Source organism: Plasmodium yoelii, assembly GCF_900002385.2.
Source record: "Plasmodium yoelii strain 17X genome assembly, chromosome: 13".
Lineage (NCBI taxonomy): Eukaryota > Apicomplexa > Aconoidasida > Haemosporida > Plasmodiidae > Plasmodium > Plasmodium yoelii.
The window spans coordinates 409,336-427,607 of NC_036185.2; the positions used below are offsets into that span (position 1 = coordinate 409,336).

General features: G+C 23.7%; 1 protein-coding gene across 1 annotated transcript; it reads left to right on the forward strand.

Annotated features, from left to right (window-relative positions):
• Positions 1 to 1,848: 1,848 nt before the first annotated feature.
• Positions 1,849 to 18,170, forward strand: PY17X_1304400 (cysteine repeat modular protein 4; the record flags this gene model as incomplete). Its single annotated transcript, XM_022956988.1, has 2 exons — positions 1,849 to 2,222; positions 2,468 to 18,170. The coding sequence occupies 2 exons, from the start codon at positions 1,849 to 1,851 to the stop codon at positions 18,168 to 18,170; spliced, it is 16,077 nt and encodes a 5,358-aa protein (XP_022813479.1).
• Positions 18,171 to 18,272: the final 102 nt, after the last annotated feature.

An 18,272-nucleotide genomic window follows, 5' to 3' on the forward strand; every position in this document is an offset into this window, starting at 1 on the left:
AGAATAAATCAACTCCTTTGCAATTTTCTATATTTTTCGTATTCATAAAAATATCACTAACCCAAATATATACATATAAGACTAATGATGGTAATTAAAAAAAACTAATAATCCCACCATCCTTTAATTGTTATGTTCGTATTAATTTTAATACCTTTATTTATTTCTTTGAATATAAATAATACTTATACTACTTCGCTAAAAAATATATAATATATTTCTATATAGACACAAAATCTATTATGATAGGCAAGATAATAATAATAATATGTTTATATTATATACATAGTTAATACAGTAATTAAATTGAATTAAACTTATAAAGGAGATATATTTAATTGTTATGTAACTACAAATGTGATCACACGTCTTAATACCATTTGTTTTACAAACACCTTTGCGTATATACACGTCATATTTGTGTACATCAAAAAAAAAATTACACACAATTTAATATTATTGGGATTTCATTTTTAACGGAAAAAATGTAGAGTCATTCTTCCTATTTTGTGTAAAAACAAAATAATATATATTAAAATTCCTATCGATTATATGCTTAACAATGCATACTCTTAAATGTACCTTTATTATTATTATTGAAGTGTGATTTACGAAAAACTGAAAGGCAAGTATATTAAATTGACGAAAAAATTACAAATTATAAATATTTGTTGAAAAATATAAAGAAAATATAATAAAAAGAAATATAAATGAATAAGCCCCTACTTATAAAACCTTTTATTTTTAAATATTTTTTATCAAAATTTTAAATTGATCAATGCAACTGTTGTTTTAACTTCACGTCGTATTACTATAAATAAATACGTGAGGATAAATTAAATTCAGAAATAAAATAATCAAGCATTATTCTATATATAACAAAAAATAATGTTTCCCTTTTTAATGTTTTTAAAACAAATTCAAATATAAAAAGGATCCCCTTCAAATTTTGAACAAAATTATCGAGAATATTATAAAAATTTATGAATAATATGCATTTATAAATTGTCTTTTAAATAAATATATAATATATATATGTATATTGCCCTTACATTTGTATAATATTAAATATACTATTTTCGAGATACGTAACAATTTATTTTATTTTGAAAAAATTATTTGTGTTTGTAAAATGCTTAAAAATAATTATGTATTTTTAACAATTATTGTATATATAAATTTTTAATAGTACAAAAAAATAACACATCTTTTGCATGCACCTGAGTGAATTTACAACGGAATTTTGTTCGAATATGATCAATAAATACAACTTTCTTAAAAATGTCTACATTAATGGCGCAATATTGTAAAAAAATTATATATGTGTAATAAATCAAAACGAAGTAAAACATATTAAAAAACCAATAAACCTCATTTTATGTAGGAAAATATTATACCTTCGCATATGCAATTTTATTTAGTTAGAAAAAAGTATTTATGTTTTGGTAACGCTTTATTTTTACGTACTTTTATTATAAATACATTTTTATTCATGTCTCTATTTTTGTTTAATTAAAGTGTGTTTTTTTAATTTTTAAGGTTACAAATATTCGTATTTGGCTATTTTCCTATATTTATTTGTTTAGTTCGGTTTTATCTATGTTTTAGCTTATCCATGTCTACTATATTATATCACTCATACATTTCAAATATGAAATACATAAAAAATGTAATATATTTGTGTAAAAATGTGGTATTGCTTCATTTATAAAAATGTTTATACAGATCATAATTTTTTGTATAGAAATATGCTACACAATAAATTATTACCTTTTTTTTGATGTAATCATTTATTTATATGAAATAATAAAAAAACAATAGGACCTATTATTTAAAAGTTAGTCAAAAATGAAATTTAAACCAAACATAAAAAATTTTAACGTTTTCTTTTTTATATTATATTTTGTGCGATTGCTTCAAAGTATAAATGCTAAGATAAGCATATCTGATTTTAATTATTACAATGAGGTAAATGAGATTAATGTTAATTTATTAGAAACTGAATATATAAGTATTCTCAAAATAATAGGTGATGGCACAACTAATACAAATTTTGAAAATAGTTACGACTATTTAATTTCTGATGATGAACAAGACAAAACTTGTAATGTAATCCATAATAAATTCGGAAACGTAATTATAAAGAAAAATATCGATTCAAATATTTTATTAGTTCAAAAAACAAATGTAAAAACATATATTAAAGACAAAAACAATCTATGGTAATTATTTTGCGAAAACACTTATACATACACATTATGTGATCCATTCATATTATTAATCATTATATTCATATATGTTTATATACATTCATCAAAATTTATAAAAATCAAAAAATTACTTCAGTTTTTTTCATTTATTTTAAATATTATGAAATTATCATGCAAGACCAAATAAAAATTGAAGCTTGAGAATTGCTTTATTAATTTATTGGTATATTCATTTATCTGGTCTTTTCTTCTCTTAGCTCCACTATAACCCCCATTAATGAATCGATATACACCATTCAAGAAATTAAAAAAGAGGACGATCATATAAGTGTTGGAGATATAGAACAATGCAACGATGAAAATATTCGTATATTTACCAATTATTTTGATATGCTAAAGGACATCATTATCTCCGACAGTGAAAAATGTGATCAAATCATAGGACCTACATTTGTTAAAAAAACTAAAGTTTTTAATTGTAAAGGAATCATTGGACATATAAAAGATATACATAAATTATATAATGGTACATATTATATATGCATGAAAGATAATTATATATCATTAATACTTAGTAAGATTACTATTGATAAACCAATTCCTACTAGCACATTTCTTTGCAATTATAAAAATTCAAATTGCTTAATACCAATTAATGCTAATATTTTTAGTATTGTACCAATCACAAATGATGAAACTGTAATAATTAAACCAAAATGTGATGATACGAGTTCTCCACATATAAAAACAAATCATAAAGTAGACGGCGGATATTATTTATTCAATTTCGAAAATAATAAGGAATATTATCTAGAGGTTTGCATAAAAAATGTTTCAAAATATATAATCGCGGGATATGTGTTTTTTTTAGATGCATTTAATCCCATTATCTGCTTCGAAAATTTCCAATGCCCAATTAAATTATATACACCAAAAGACAAAATTAATTATATTGCAAACAATATTAAACTTGTAAATCTTATATGGTCTAATACTGAATGCAAACAGAATAAATCGACAGGCAAAAAGATAAGTACCAATATACAAAAAAGTGATGATACTTTGTATATTACTAGTGCTGACCCTATACAAAATGAAACTACTCTGTGTTCAAATAATGATGAATATTATCTTCCTCTATTCACTATAAATTTAATAAAAAACCCTGAATATAAAATTTATTACACCGTAATAAAAGATGTAGTTTTTAATACTATGAATTACTTGTTTGAATACAATAATTATGCAGGCCCATATATAAAATATGAATGCTCCTATAACTTAAATGTTAAAGATGAATATAATAATTCGGTAGATAATTCTGATAATGAATTTATACATTCACTTGGTAAATTAAATTTTAACACCAATGAAAATAATGCCATTACTATGAGGCTATGCTTAAAGCAACATAATTATTATGATATAGGATTCGTACAAATTGAAAAATTAACAAACATAAAAATTATATCGTTTAATCCTTTCCTATTTGAGGCTTCCATCTTATTATATAAAGATAACGTTAACACAAAATTTTCTCAATTCGCAATAAAGGAGCATGAAAGTTGCCATTCAGATAAAGGAGAATTTTTAATGTCTACACCATATAAAGAATATGTCGAAACTCTAAATATTCGAAAACATACGTCAATAAGTGCAAAAGTAAATTACAAAATAGAATTTCAACCCAAATTAGATAAATCGCGATATTATATATGTATGTGTTCTGAAGAAAAACTTTGTAAAAATAATAATAATCTAATAAATTATTACACATACACAAACATTTATATAGATAATGAGGTAAAAGACTTAAATAAAACAGTGTATATATGCAAATTGTTTTATAAATGTGCATTTACTATCCAATTCAACTCATCACAAGTTTCCGATAAATGGATATCTAAAATAGGAAATTCATGTAACACAAATAAAATAGTACACATTGGAATTGATTACAAATATAATAATGTATTAACTGATCATAAATCCAATATAATAGCTCTTGATTTCAATATATATTATAATATTAACGAATGGAATAAAAATCTGTTCAATACAAATATAATTGCTTGCGGAAATTATAATAATCAAAGTTTTAATATTTATATAGAAAATGATTTTTTCTTAATATATCATAATATACCAAATATAGAATTTGATATAATTAATATAAAACATGATAAGTTATGTAATAATAAAAAGGATTTATACATATACTCTTATTTTAACGGCCAAGAAAATTTATTTAAAGAAATAAAAATTGATGAAAAAACAAACCATAATCAAATTAATTTAAAAATTGATTATAATGATTTAAAAAATAACCAATTATATTTTATAAGAGAATGTCATTATTGCCCTAATGTATTAATGTATCATCATAATGACGATCATTACATTTTTCAAAACACCGTAAACATGCCAGAAAGGAATTTTGATCAAATGATTTATGAAAATAACTTAATATCGCTAAACATGGATGGTTCCATAAATATATACAATTGCGAAAGCAGCACAAAAGAAAATTATATAGTTACTAGTGTTATAATGTTTGATGGTCCAGTTCAAGAAATTAATTTTTATTGCCCTATAAATACTGACTGTAAACACACAGAACAATTCTATTTATTATGGTATAAATATTCATTATATATTGAAGTTACAGATACAAAAAGAATTATAGTTGTATTACACGAAATTCCAGAAAAAAAACTCAACCACCCAAACTCATTTAGTACAATAAAAATTTCGAAAATGATACTAATCGTATCTTCTATAAAAACTACTGAGATGAAACCCGGTCCCTATAAATTGATTTATAGTAAAAATGTTAATGGTGTAATTGTCGAATCGTATGTTGGTACATTTCATTATATTGGACCAATTGTGCACAAAAATATTGTAAGTGATGTTGCAAATAATATTTTACTTGAAGGCTACTTTAAGCAAATTGAAAACGATAAAATTAAAATAATAGCATATTCAACTTGCAATTTCACGAAATTATTAACAGATATTTCTAAACCTAATGAAAATGTGAATGAAATTAAAAAAACAATTCTAAGTAATACTCATGAATGTAAATATAATAATGATCACACATTGATATGTGAAGATGCACAATTAAATAATGAAAAAATTAATTTATGCTGGTGCTATGAAATATCTGAAAAATATTGTGAAAATTTATTGAATGTTCAATTAAAAATAATAGAATATTCACCGTTGCAATCCATTCTAAATCCCATTACTCAAATAAGTAAATCATCAAATTTTAATTTTATGAATTATAAAACAGATGGTTACTTTTTTTTAATAGAAAAAAATTGTTTAGATATTAAAAATTTAGATTTAAAATCAAATTTAAGTGACCCAAACCACATCCAAGAAATTTATAAAAGATTAAAGTATCCCAATAAATATAATATGTGTGTATGTATATTAAAAGAAAATATTCTATGTGATAAAACAACTGATTTTTCACGATTAATTGTTACTATAGAACCAATTTCATATAAATTAATTAAACAAAATGTAAATGATGATTTTAATAAAAATAGTAATAAAGTTCATGATTTTGATTTTGATCCAGATTTTAAAGAAAAATTAGATGAAGGTGTAGCACCAGTTACTATTATTCTACCTGGACCAATACAATATAATAATTATATTTGTTTTTCTGGAATATTGTGCAGAACAATAATAAATTTTAAGCGAATAATTCCCATTTCCGAATTGTATACATCTAACAAACGTATAGAGGACAAAGGAAAACCAAAAAAAGCCAATGATGATAATAATAAGAGGATTGCTAAGCATGTAAAGGAGGTAGGCGAACTATATTTTACATTAAATGATACCAAAGAGTGTAAAAATGAGAACCAAAAAATATACAAAAGCGACCTAGGTGATGTTATTATTGCTCAAGAAATACAATATTTAATGTATCAATTAGTAGATGTAATTTATGATTTGAAAATAAATATTGTCCCCCAAAAAATAAACAAAATTTATGAGATATGTGCATCATTAAGTCTGAAAGATATAAATTATTATAACATTGGAAGTGTTACTTTTTATGGGATTTTTAATGAAAATTATAATCCTGGAAACATAAAAAGTGCGGAAGATGGGGAATTGGGATCTAATTATTATGAAATTGTTTCCGGTGTTTCTTTCACCCTTGAAGTAAAACAATTTTACACAAGTTATGATATATTCATTCGTATTGTTTATCAAAATTTTGGAGATGGCCCATTCTGCCATATTAATAATAATACTCGTGAAAAAATTTATTCGAGAAACACCGTTCAAGAATTTCTATTACAACATGAAAAAAAAAATATAGCAGATAATGTTACTAGTCATAAGTGGGAAGACTTAATATTATCTTTAGATGTAGACAATACTAATTATATGGCTTCACATAAAAACATCGACAAACCACAATATGTTTTGGTTTGTTCTTGTTATGAACTAATCGAAGGGAATTGCCGTTCTCATGATATGTATACCAGCGAAATCATGAAATATCGTATGCATACAGCTATTCTAAAATCACCGAAAATTAATTCTACACTAAATTTCCTTGAACCAGTTACTATCACATTACAAACAGCTAAAGAGTTATCTGGATCTATAAAAATATTTCCAATAGAAATGGAAGAAGACTTGAACAAATTATGCTTAGAATTAAATCGAAGAAAAATGTTTATAATTTATGATAAATCCGACCTGAATGAATACGAGCAAAATTATGAAATAATTATCGATTTCTTAGCACAAGGTATTATAATATGCTGGTGTCCAAAACATATGTGTGATGATAATGATTATTTAACTAAAGTTGCTTTTTTCAAAACGAATGCCCCATTATTTTTAAAAGTTGATACCGATCCCACAGGCCATTTTTCCTTTAATTTTTTAAATAATTTAATAAGTATAGATGATAGAATCATATTTGTGGATTCTAATTTTTCTTGTACTGACAATGTACATGATAATTTGTTCGATAACACGATTGAAATAGATAATCAAACTTATTCTCTAAGTTTTGAACAAAAATTGAATATATATGGAACACCGCAAAAAATTGTAAAAGAAATAAATGGAAATTTTATGTGGGTTTCGAAAATTTATAAAATCAAAAAGCCAGAAATCAGCGTAAAAATATGTTATTGCTTTTATTTTTATAATAACAATTGCAATGATGTAAATAGTTATATATATATTGGTCTCGTCTACAATAATACATTAATGGAAAAGAACATTACAAATTCAGATCTAATTTATAAATCACCAAATATTAACTATTTTAGTAAAGATTCTATAAAGTTTGTTTCAATAAATAGCTTTAACAAATATGCTAATGTTTGTAACAATAGGACTCACAACAATTTTGTTATTATACCCTTTGTTAAAAATGAGGCATTTCAATACCACGATTACAAATCAAGAATATTAAATGTTTTTAAAAAATATTATAAAAATGAAATTAATTTCGTAATATGTTATAGTTCTTATTATTATGGAAATAAAACTACCTATCTATTAAAATCTATACAAGTTGATGATAATCCTTCTTATACAGACACGATTAATTATAACTATGAATTGAGTCAGATGGGACTTTTACTTGATTACAAAAAAACAAATACAAATAAACAAAGTGATGCAGATTCAGATGATTTTGAAAAAATGTATTCATCCTTGAAAAAATTTAAACAAGACACAAATATATTTAGTGAGTATTTTTATAGGCAAATTTCTATCAAATCACAAAACACCTCAAAAATTAATATATATAATAATTATCAAGAATATAATAATGATAATATACCATTAGACATAAAATTAAAAAAATTATTATCTAAGTTTTATGATATACAAAGTATTGATGTAAATGAATTGGTATATTATAAAAATAGTCAAAGTATATTTGCAAACTTTAATTTAGAAAATATAATTATTATCAATGCGAAAAAGGTTATATTTTGTTGTCAAGAAGAAGAATACTTTGAAGTAGAAATAGTTGACGATAATAAATATGTGATTAAAAAAGTTTCAAAAATACAGCAGTTGTTAAATAAATTTAAAAATTATAATGCACAACTTGAAAAAAATATTAAAGATCAAAATTTAATATTAGAACAATTTACCAATTTATACTACAAAAATAATCGCCCGCATTATTTAATGATAAAAGATTCAACTGATATAGGATTTTATAAAAACCATATGGTTATCAAATTAGCAGAATATAACTTTTCTATACAAATAAAAGGAGAAAATATACCAGATCATAAATTTATATTATATATCATAGAGTTTAATAACAGTTGTTATACCATTGATAAAAAATTATTTTATGTAGAAAAATCTGAATTTTCCAATAAAAATAGTAAATCCATAACTTTCAAAGACATACAAATAAGCAAAATAAATAATTATAAATTATGCATTCTAGACAAGACGGAAAATATATATACAGACGTGGGTATATTAAACATTACAAATTATTATATTGTAAATGATTCATATTTTGATGATGATAACATTCCATCAACTAGTAACCAAAATAATTATGCCATTTTAAATGTTTGCGTAAATATCCAATATAACAATGTTTATATAATAAAAAAAAGTAGGAGCTTCTATTTTGAAATTGATTCAAAAAATCTAACATTTTTAAAAAAAAATAATAATTTTAATAAATATTTTCCTGAATTACAACAACATCAACTAATATCTTGTAAAAGCAAAGACAAATATACAATTATTTTAACCAAAACTAATGTATTTCTTTACATACTGAATCATAATAATAATACTAGTGAATTATCCTTCTCAACAAGCCATAATATAATGTTTGCTGTTGATATCGATTTTGACGACAATTATATATACATAAGCGATTTACATTTAAAGAAAATAATTCGACTACAAATTATGATTAATGGAATACCAACCTCTATAGTGAATAAAAGATCGAAAAGACATATCATAGGGGTAGATCAATCAAATATTAAGCTACTCCAAAACAAAATTCTTAACAAAGGTAAACTACTTAAGAGCTATGTTATGCATGCAAAAACTAGCGATGAAAATCATTTACAAACAAATCATTTAGTGAACAGTTCAAATATTTATGATGCACAGCATTACAATAGATTTGATGTATTATTCCCCAAATTATTAATTAATAAAAATTCACACAAATTCGAACAATTAAAGCTAAAAAAATCCAAAAAAAGCGAAACCAATAACTTCAACAAACAGACAATGAGAACCAATCTAAATTACAATCCACAAAACACTCAAAATCCAAAACAAAATAATGAGATAGTTACTTTTTTACAACAATATAATAGTTACGCAGTTTCTAATAATGTAAAAAAGAATTTTTTAAAAGATGAAAATATCCAAATGAATTATAGAGAAAGTTCAATGAGTAAAATCATTAGTAAGCTATATAATTATCTTAAAAAAACTGTTAGTAACATAAGTTCGAGTGTATATTTATACAAAATATTAGATAATAAAAATATTCTCAAAGAAAAATCAATTATCAGCAATCTTTTAAATTTATTCAAAAAGAGCAAAAAAAAAATGAATAGCTACGATAATAATGCAATGTCGTTAAAAATACCAGATTCTATAATTGTACATGAAGAAAAGAATGTGTCTAATAACCCTAATATTATGAATACTACTAGTGAACTTACAAGAAAAAAACGAAACGCGCTTCAAAAATTAGACCAATCAGATTATGATAAAATCATACAAAAGAATATTGAAAATTTTGTAAACTTGCCAAATACAGAAAAATATTTGCCTAATAATATGAGTTACCTTGATATTGCAAATTTAAAAAGTCCATTACATATTTCTATACATGATAATATATTATATATATTAGACAGGACAAAAAACAATTTTTTCAGTTATAATTTGAAAAGTAAAAAAATTATTGAATTAGAAAAATACAATTTTTCAACACATAAATTTACTTTAAATAATCCTTTAAATTTTTCAATATATGAAGGAAACAAAATTATACATACTGAGCATACAAATAAATTAGCATTTGTATCACAAATAAACAGTAATGAAGTAAAAATTATTGATTTGAATCAAAATCAATACAAAATTATTAAAGCAATAAAATTAAGAAAAGGATATAAAAAGCATCGCATTATTAATAAAGTAATACCGATAAACGAAACTTTATTAATAATTACGTCACAAGATCTTAATGATAATGGAATTACTCCTCATCACTACCATTATTATTTTAATTTATTTAGTCATTATTTTCAAATATCTTTTAGTTATACATTTTCCAAAAGGTATACTGCAAATGATCATTTACATATAATACCAGAAATAGATAAAAACAGTGACACTATTATTTATTTCTGTTTTTTAAATTCAAGCAACAAATGCACAAATGTAGATGAATTAACGAAATTAAAGATTTCTTATAATACTGGAATAATAACAGGAAAACTAAACTATTTTGGGACGTTTAAATTAACAATTTTTGCAAAAACATATTTTCAGTATAAAATTAATATTTATGATAACTTATATTCTTATTGTGGAATTGGAAAAAAATTTAATATAAATAATAACGGATGCGAAGGTTGCCCAATAGGGACATTTTGGAATAATGAAATGTTATTATGTGAAAAATGTGATGGATATAAAAAAAATACATCTACATTAAAAATTGGATCAAAATTAATAACAGATTGTTTATGCTCAGCTGGATATGAATATTCAGAAAAAACACATAGTTGTGAACAATGTAAACCAGGTTATTACAAAAATAGAGTTGGAAATTTTATTTGCATTAAAGGATGCAAAATTAATGAAACAAGTATTATATATGGGGCCACAAATTATGATGAAATGTCTTGTAAATGCGTTGAAGGGTATTATATGAACAATCAAAAATGTACATTATGTTTAAAAGATCATTATTGCCCAGGAAATGAAGTTATTATACAATGCAATCAAAATGAAACATCACAAATAGGATCAAAATTGAAAGAAAATTGTGTGTGCAAAGAAAACTTCATATATAATAAGGAAAATAATAATTGTACTTATTGCGTATCTATTGCTAAAGTTAAATCGGAACCCATTTATTGTAAATTATGCGAAGAAAAATATCTAAATATCAATATTTTTGCTGTACCTTATCAAAATAATTACGGGTTAGTAAACACGATACATAATTACTATGAAGATTTTATCTTGGATAAGGAAAATGTGAGGTATGCTTATTTTGGTAAAAAGTTGGAACGCGAAGAAAACCGAGAAATTCAAATTGATTCGAAAATACCTAGAAATTATGCAAATTATATAAATTTTATAAAATTTAACGATCATGACAATAATAAAAACGATGCTCTCGATGGCGGAAATGATGCTAAAGATACAATAAAATTTGCAATTGAAGTTAACACACATCATCATACTAACTGTGTATTTTGTGAGAGTGGACATTTTATAGATTATAAAAAAAATAAATGCTTGCCTTGCAGTAATAAGTATTGTAAAGGGTTTTCCAAAGAACCCAAAAATTGTCCTAATAATTCCATTGTAAATAAAAAAGAGGCGTCTTCTATTTTCGATTGTGTTTGTAAACGTGGTTATGGAACATTAAATGAGAGAAGAAATGGGATTAAAAAATCCTTAACCTGTAAGGTATGCCCAAAAAATTTCTTTAAACACAATACAACCGATGAATACTGTTTACCTTGTCCCTATAAAACTTATACATTATTAGAAGGATCAAATTCGATAAGCAATTGTTTGCCTAGAGAAGGACATTTTATACTAATGCTTAGAAATATAAATATAGAATATTTAAGGTATAAATTTGATTCGAATATGGAAAACACAATTTATAATTACTTTCAAAATAATAACAAAAGTTTTGATGATGATGTGTATGACTTATTTTTAAATAACAATTTTGAGCAGGTATTTCAAAATTTGAATAATAACACCAAAACAAATAATAGCATTAATAAAAAAAATGGAAATAAAGAAGAAAAATTATATCCCAAAGAAGATAACGATCAAAATGTCATCAACAATAACCCCAACAATCAAAATAATAACAATAATAAATACAATTTAAAGGATTTGAAAAAACTCGGGTTTCTTGAACCAAACGTAATATATTATATATATTCAATAATGTTAAAAAATATAGAAGACAATTATAACTGGGAAAATGACAATAATTTAAATGTTATTTGCCATATTAATGTTCACTCGAAAAATAACCCTAATTTTACAGTTACATATACACCAAATTTGAACTCGTGCATATCCAGTTGTAAAAGTAATATATATTGTACTGGTGTCGAATTTTCTCGGTATCGAGTTGAATATGAACAAATTTTTTTAAAAAATAATCAAAAGATTATTGTTGGATATTTTAAATGCAAAAAGTTTTATTATAAAGATATATATTATTATTCTTCACCTAATTTAGAACAATTTTTAAATGAAAACGTTCAGAATGGTGTACCAATAAAGAATCCTCTGGCTTATAAAAATTTTATATTAGGATACAAAAATAAAACAATATTTACATGTTCTATAGACAGAGATAAAAAATATTTATTATATAAGAAATATCAAATAACAGAATGTTTTGCTGGAAAATTTTGTCCTGGTAATAATGTCCCTTATTTGATATCATGCCCAAACAATTCAACGACAATAGTAAAGTTAACGTCAACTGTTGATAAATGCCTATGCATGGAAGGTTACGCATATTTAGGATTAATATCTCACCGATGCTCAATTTGTGAAAGAGGTACATATAAGAACACAATAGGAAATATAAAATGTGAAAATTGCCCTTTAACCTTTTCTACGATCAAAATTGGATCCAAAAATATTAGCGATTGCTCATGTACCCTTGGAAATTATATCGAATTTGATACCTTAGGCAATTTTATTAAAGCAGAAAATATTATTTACAAAAATATTGATCAGTATTTTATTGTCCCCCAAAAAACTGATGATAATATATATTACATGACAAAAGCTATAAAAATAAGTTTACATAATCTTAATAAAAAGGATGACACAGAATATATTAATCAAATATTAAAACTACATATAGCAGTATGCAGACCCTGTTCTCTTGACAATCATTATTGTGAAGGTGGTATAGAATCAAATGTTGTTTTTAATAATAAACTTATAAACAACAATATTCACACATTGCCAAAAAAGTGTCCTAATGAACTTGTTATACCTCAAGGAATTAAACAAAGAAGTTCAATAAAAAATTGCTTATGCGTTCATGGAAAAGTCTTAAGAGAATTAAAAGATAACACTTTTGAATGCTTTCCATGTCCTCCTAATACATTTAAAGAAAGTGAGTATGATAATAGTTGTTCAGGAGTGTGCCCACACTTCTCAACATCTTTTATTGGTTCATCATTTGAAAATCAATGCTTTTGCAAAAATAATTATTACTTAACTACTGCGAAAATTAACAATCAAAAAAATTCTAATATAAAAAAAAACTGTGAACTTTGCCCAACTGGAGCTATTTGTAATAGAGGTTTTAACATTGATTTATTTATAAAACTGCTAAAGGACAGGACATATAATAATATAAGCATTTTAGATCATGAAAACCCTTATCCAGTATACGGATATTACGCAGTATATAAAAGGAACAATAAAAATACTTTATGGACACCTATGGACGACAAAAATAGTAGCAGCGATGATGAAAGTACAAATAACAACACGAAAAATAATACAGATGCCAATTTCAAATATACTTATCCATATTATAATCTAATTTTGTACATTCAAAAGCATGTACAAAACATGAACTATTTTTTCTTTGAAAACAATAACAAATTTTATTTAGATAAAACCTTTATTGAATCTGTAAAGAACAAAAATGAAATGAAAAAAAAAAATAATAAACATGTAGATGCAACAGAATCAATTAATGATATATATAATCAATACAATACAATATCCTTTATCCAAAATGAGAACAAATCTGATACGTCCAAATATCAAAATGACCAAAGCCATAACAATCGTAAAGAAAAAAATATATATACAAAACAAAACAAAAATTCAAATACAACTCACGATCCAACAAAAGTCGATTTTTATAATTTATTTTCCATGCAAAATAAATATTTGTCCTTTTTAGAAAGCAATAAAAATATGATCAAAGACACCAATAAGGATACGAATAATTTAATAAAAGAAATGTTTGATAATAATCTAAAAGAGGCAAAAAAAATAACAGAAAGAAACAAGCAATTTGAAAGGACACCTGATATTCACCCATGCAATTTACCAGATAGATGCCTTGGAACTATAACAAATTTATGTTATGAAGGTTCAACAGGATATCAATGTAATAGTTGTTCAAAAAATTATGACATGAAATATTTTAAATCTAAATGTACAAAGTGTAGAAATATTTATCATGAAATATTAAGCATAATATTATTAAAAATTATATATTATGTAATTATTATTTATACTGTCTCATTAAATTATAATAGCTGTTTAAATAAGCTATATGTAAGTGGAGTTTTATTCAGAATATGGTTTAATTGTTCATTTAATTTTATTTCTTTAGGATTCTTTTCACCTAATGATCTTTCATTTATTACAAGATATTGGTATGTATATAAAGAGATATTCCTTTATCACTTAAAATTTGTTTCACCTTATATAAGAGTTGGATGCTTTATGAGTTATTATAATACTGATATTACGTATAAAAATATATGGTATATACAAAAATATCTCAATATTTTTACATTTTTTTTTGATGTTTTTTTTATTACTCTTATTTTATTTATTATTATGAAAATATCAAATTTTTGGCACCGAAAAAAAATACAAAATTTTGAGATTATGTTATCTACAGTCCCCGAAGTGTACGACAAATTTAAAATAGAACAAAATGAAAAAAGAAAACCAAAAAAAAAAAAGACCCCCAAAATACACATATTTAATAGCAATCACGAAGACCAAGAAGACGGGTCACAAAATAATTTAACACTAATACATGATTTAGAAAAAAATGAAAGTCAATCAGATGAATATACTACTCATGGTGATGCACAAAATTTACAAAATAATAGGCATGATTGCAATTTACAGGATGGACAAAGTGAAGAACCCCATACTTTGAAAAATAATACAAACAATCCAATAGAAAAAAAATTCAATTTTCTAATAAAGAATAAAAAGTCAATATTGAATAATAGTCAAATAGAGAATAACTTAACCGAAGACAATGAAAGTATCCACGATGAAAGTTATGAATTAAAATACATAAAAAAAGAGCATACCATGTATTCCCCATTTTTGAATGAAGCTGTTGAATATATCTATGATAAAAAAATGTTTGGTCCATGGCGTTTTATATATAAAAAAAATGATTGTTTCATAAAACGATTCCTAGAATTCATAAGCGATAATATTCCATGTTATATTTTAATGATTATTATTTCAACTCCCTACATAATTTTGGAAACTGTACAATTGTTTTATTGCAAATCTATCAAATTTAAGACTGAAAAAAGTGAATTATATTTAGCATATTTGACTACTCAAAAATGTACAACTTCTTCAGCTTCCTTTATGATGGGTTTAATTGTAGCTTTCGTAGTATTATTATTTTATATAGCTATATTGATTTTGTTATTATATTTATATTCAAAGAGAAAAACAATTAAACTGTTTAACAAATTCCTCAAAAATTTATTATCAGGATATAGACAAGGAAAAGAAATATTTGAAGTAATATTTTTACTTAAAAATATAATTCTAGTAGTTATTATAGCATTTACTATTTATTATCACTATTATTATATTGTTGTAATTACTTTAACATTAACACTATTTTCGATATTAGAAATAATTTCAGACCCATTTGATAGACGATCGTTTAATATACTAAATATATCATTACGTGTGGGAAGTGTTTTAAATATATTTTTTTCTATCATTATTTGGGGGAGCTTCTATTTGAATTATGAAAGGAATATCATGTTTCCCTTTTTTATTGTGATTTTATATCATTTTTATATGGTGCACAATATAGTTAAAGAAGTAATTTTTTCGAAATATGTTATTACCCTGCAAACTTATATTAATGTACAATCTGTGGGATACGATGACCATACTATTAAAAATAAAAATTATAAATTTTATTATAAAATTATGAATAAAATCAAATTTGTATTGAAAAAAAGCCATAAAGAAAGTATATTGCAATATGCTAAAAATAATAACTCTATAGAAAAAATAGATGATCAACCAAAAGAATACATACATTTTGAGGCAATTGATAATATTATCAGAAAATATAATGATAATTTAAAAAAAACAGTAATAAGAAATAAAGACCAAAGCGAAGAAATAATAGACAGCGAAAAAAAAAATATAAAAAGAAAAGCAAGCTCTTCATTAAAAAAAAAAAAATTGTCAGCTAATGTGTGCGATGTAGCATATATATGGTATGATGAAAAAAATCAAGATTTGTTTTTCCAAATGCCTTTTGAAGATAAGTTATCTTCAAGTTTTAATAAAGAACCCAATGAAAAAACATATAATATATTCGCTCGTATACCAGATTATATCAAAGATAAAGAAACAAAATATAATATTAAATATTTTGTACTAGCTATAATACAAGTTATTGATAAATTCGTGGTTATATCGAAATCATGTTCTATATATGAAAATTGGTTTGATTTTGCAATGAGATTTGCATTTGTTTATATATCATGGATTAAAAAAATTAATAAAAAAAATATAATTATACCGACCACCATAGATCAATTACATGCTATAACAGATGAATATATATATATCCCTTTATTTTATAAATATGAGTATTTTACTCGCCCCCAAAAAGCATGTTATGAATCTCCAAAAGAACAAACAAATGATGCTCCAAATAATTGTGAAGAAGGAAAGTATAGAACTGAAACATTGGAAAAAATTAATAGTTTCCAAAATACAGAAATAAAAATTAGTCGAAGTTATGGATCATATAGCAAAATGAACAGTTTAAAGAATAGGAAAAAAGAGAAAGAAACAAACGATTATTTTAATGAGCAAAAGAGCAGGGAAAATTCATTTAATGGAAATGATACAAATTTATCCAATTTTGTTCGAGATAATACAAAAGAATCTATATCAGAGAATTTTCCCAACAATTCTCAAAATGTAAAAAGTTCTAAAGATGATGATAATAATTCAAATGAAGAAAATTCTGTTATAAAATATTTAAAAAAAAAGGAAAGCAAAAAAAGAAACAAAAAAAGAAACAAAAAAAATTCCAACGATAATGATAGCAATACTGCTAGTATTGCGAAGAAGGCTTCGCTAAACACATTTAACTATTCATTAGACATTTTTTCCTCGGAGATGTTTAATGAAGCAAATTATAAAATTCTAATTTCTCTGTTTGAATTGTATATAGCTATGAGTACATTAAAAACTATGAATTCTCATACCTTTAATAAATTATATAAACTTTATAACAAAAAGTATATAATTTTTGAAAAGAATCTTACGTTTTATATTAATAATTTAAGAAATGAAATAAAACGTGAAGCCAATGAAATTGATAATGAAATAAGCCAAGAAAATCTTGTTGAAAAAATTAAAATACAAAATTATTATTACTATAAAGAGGAATTAGTAAAACGAAAAAATATTGAAGGAGAGTTGATATTAAAAATAAAAAACTTAGAAGATTGTATTGAGGCAAATAAAAGATCGCGTGCAATAAGAGATCTTCTAAAAAATACACAAAATAATAATGAACCAGCTGGAAATCTAGCAGATGATATTAATTTCATATTCTCATTTTTGCAAAATGAAGAAACTTATAAATTAGATCATTCAAAAAAAAAGGAATAAGAAACGGCTGATTATTTTTTTTGTATCCATTTATTAATTTATTCCCTCCAATTTTCAAAAAATGATAATTCAAAATTGTTCTTTTTGAAACAAGCGTATTAC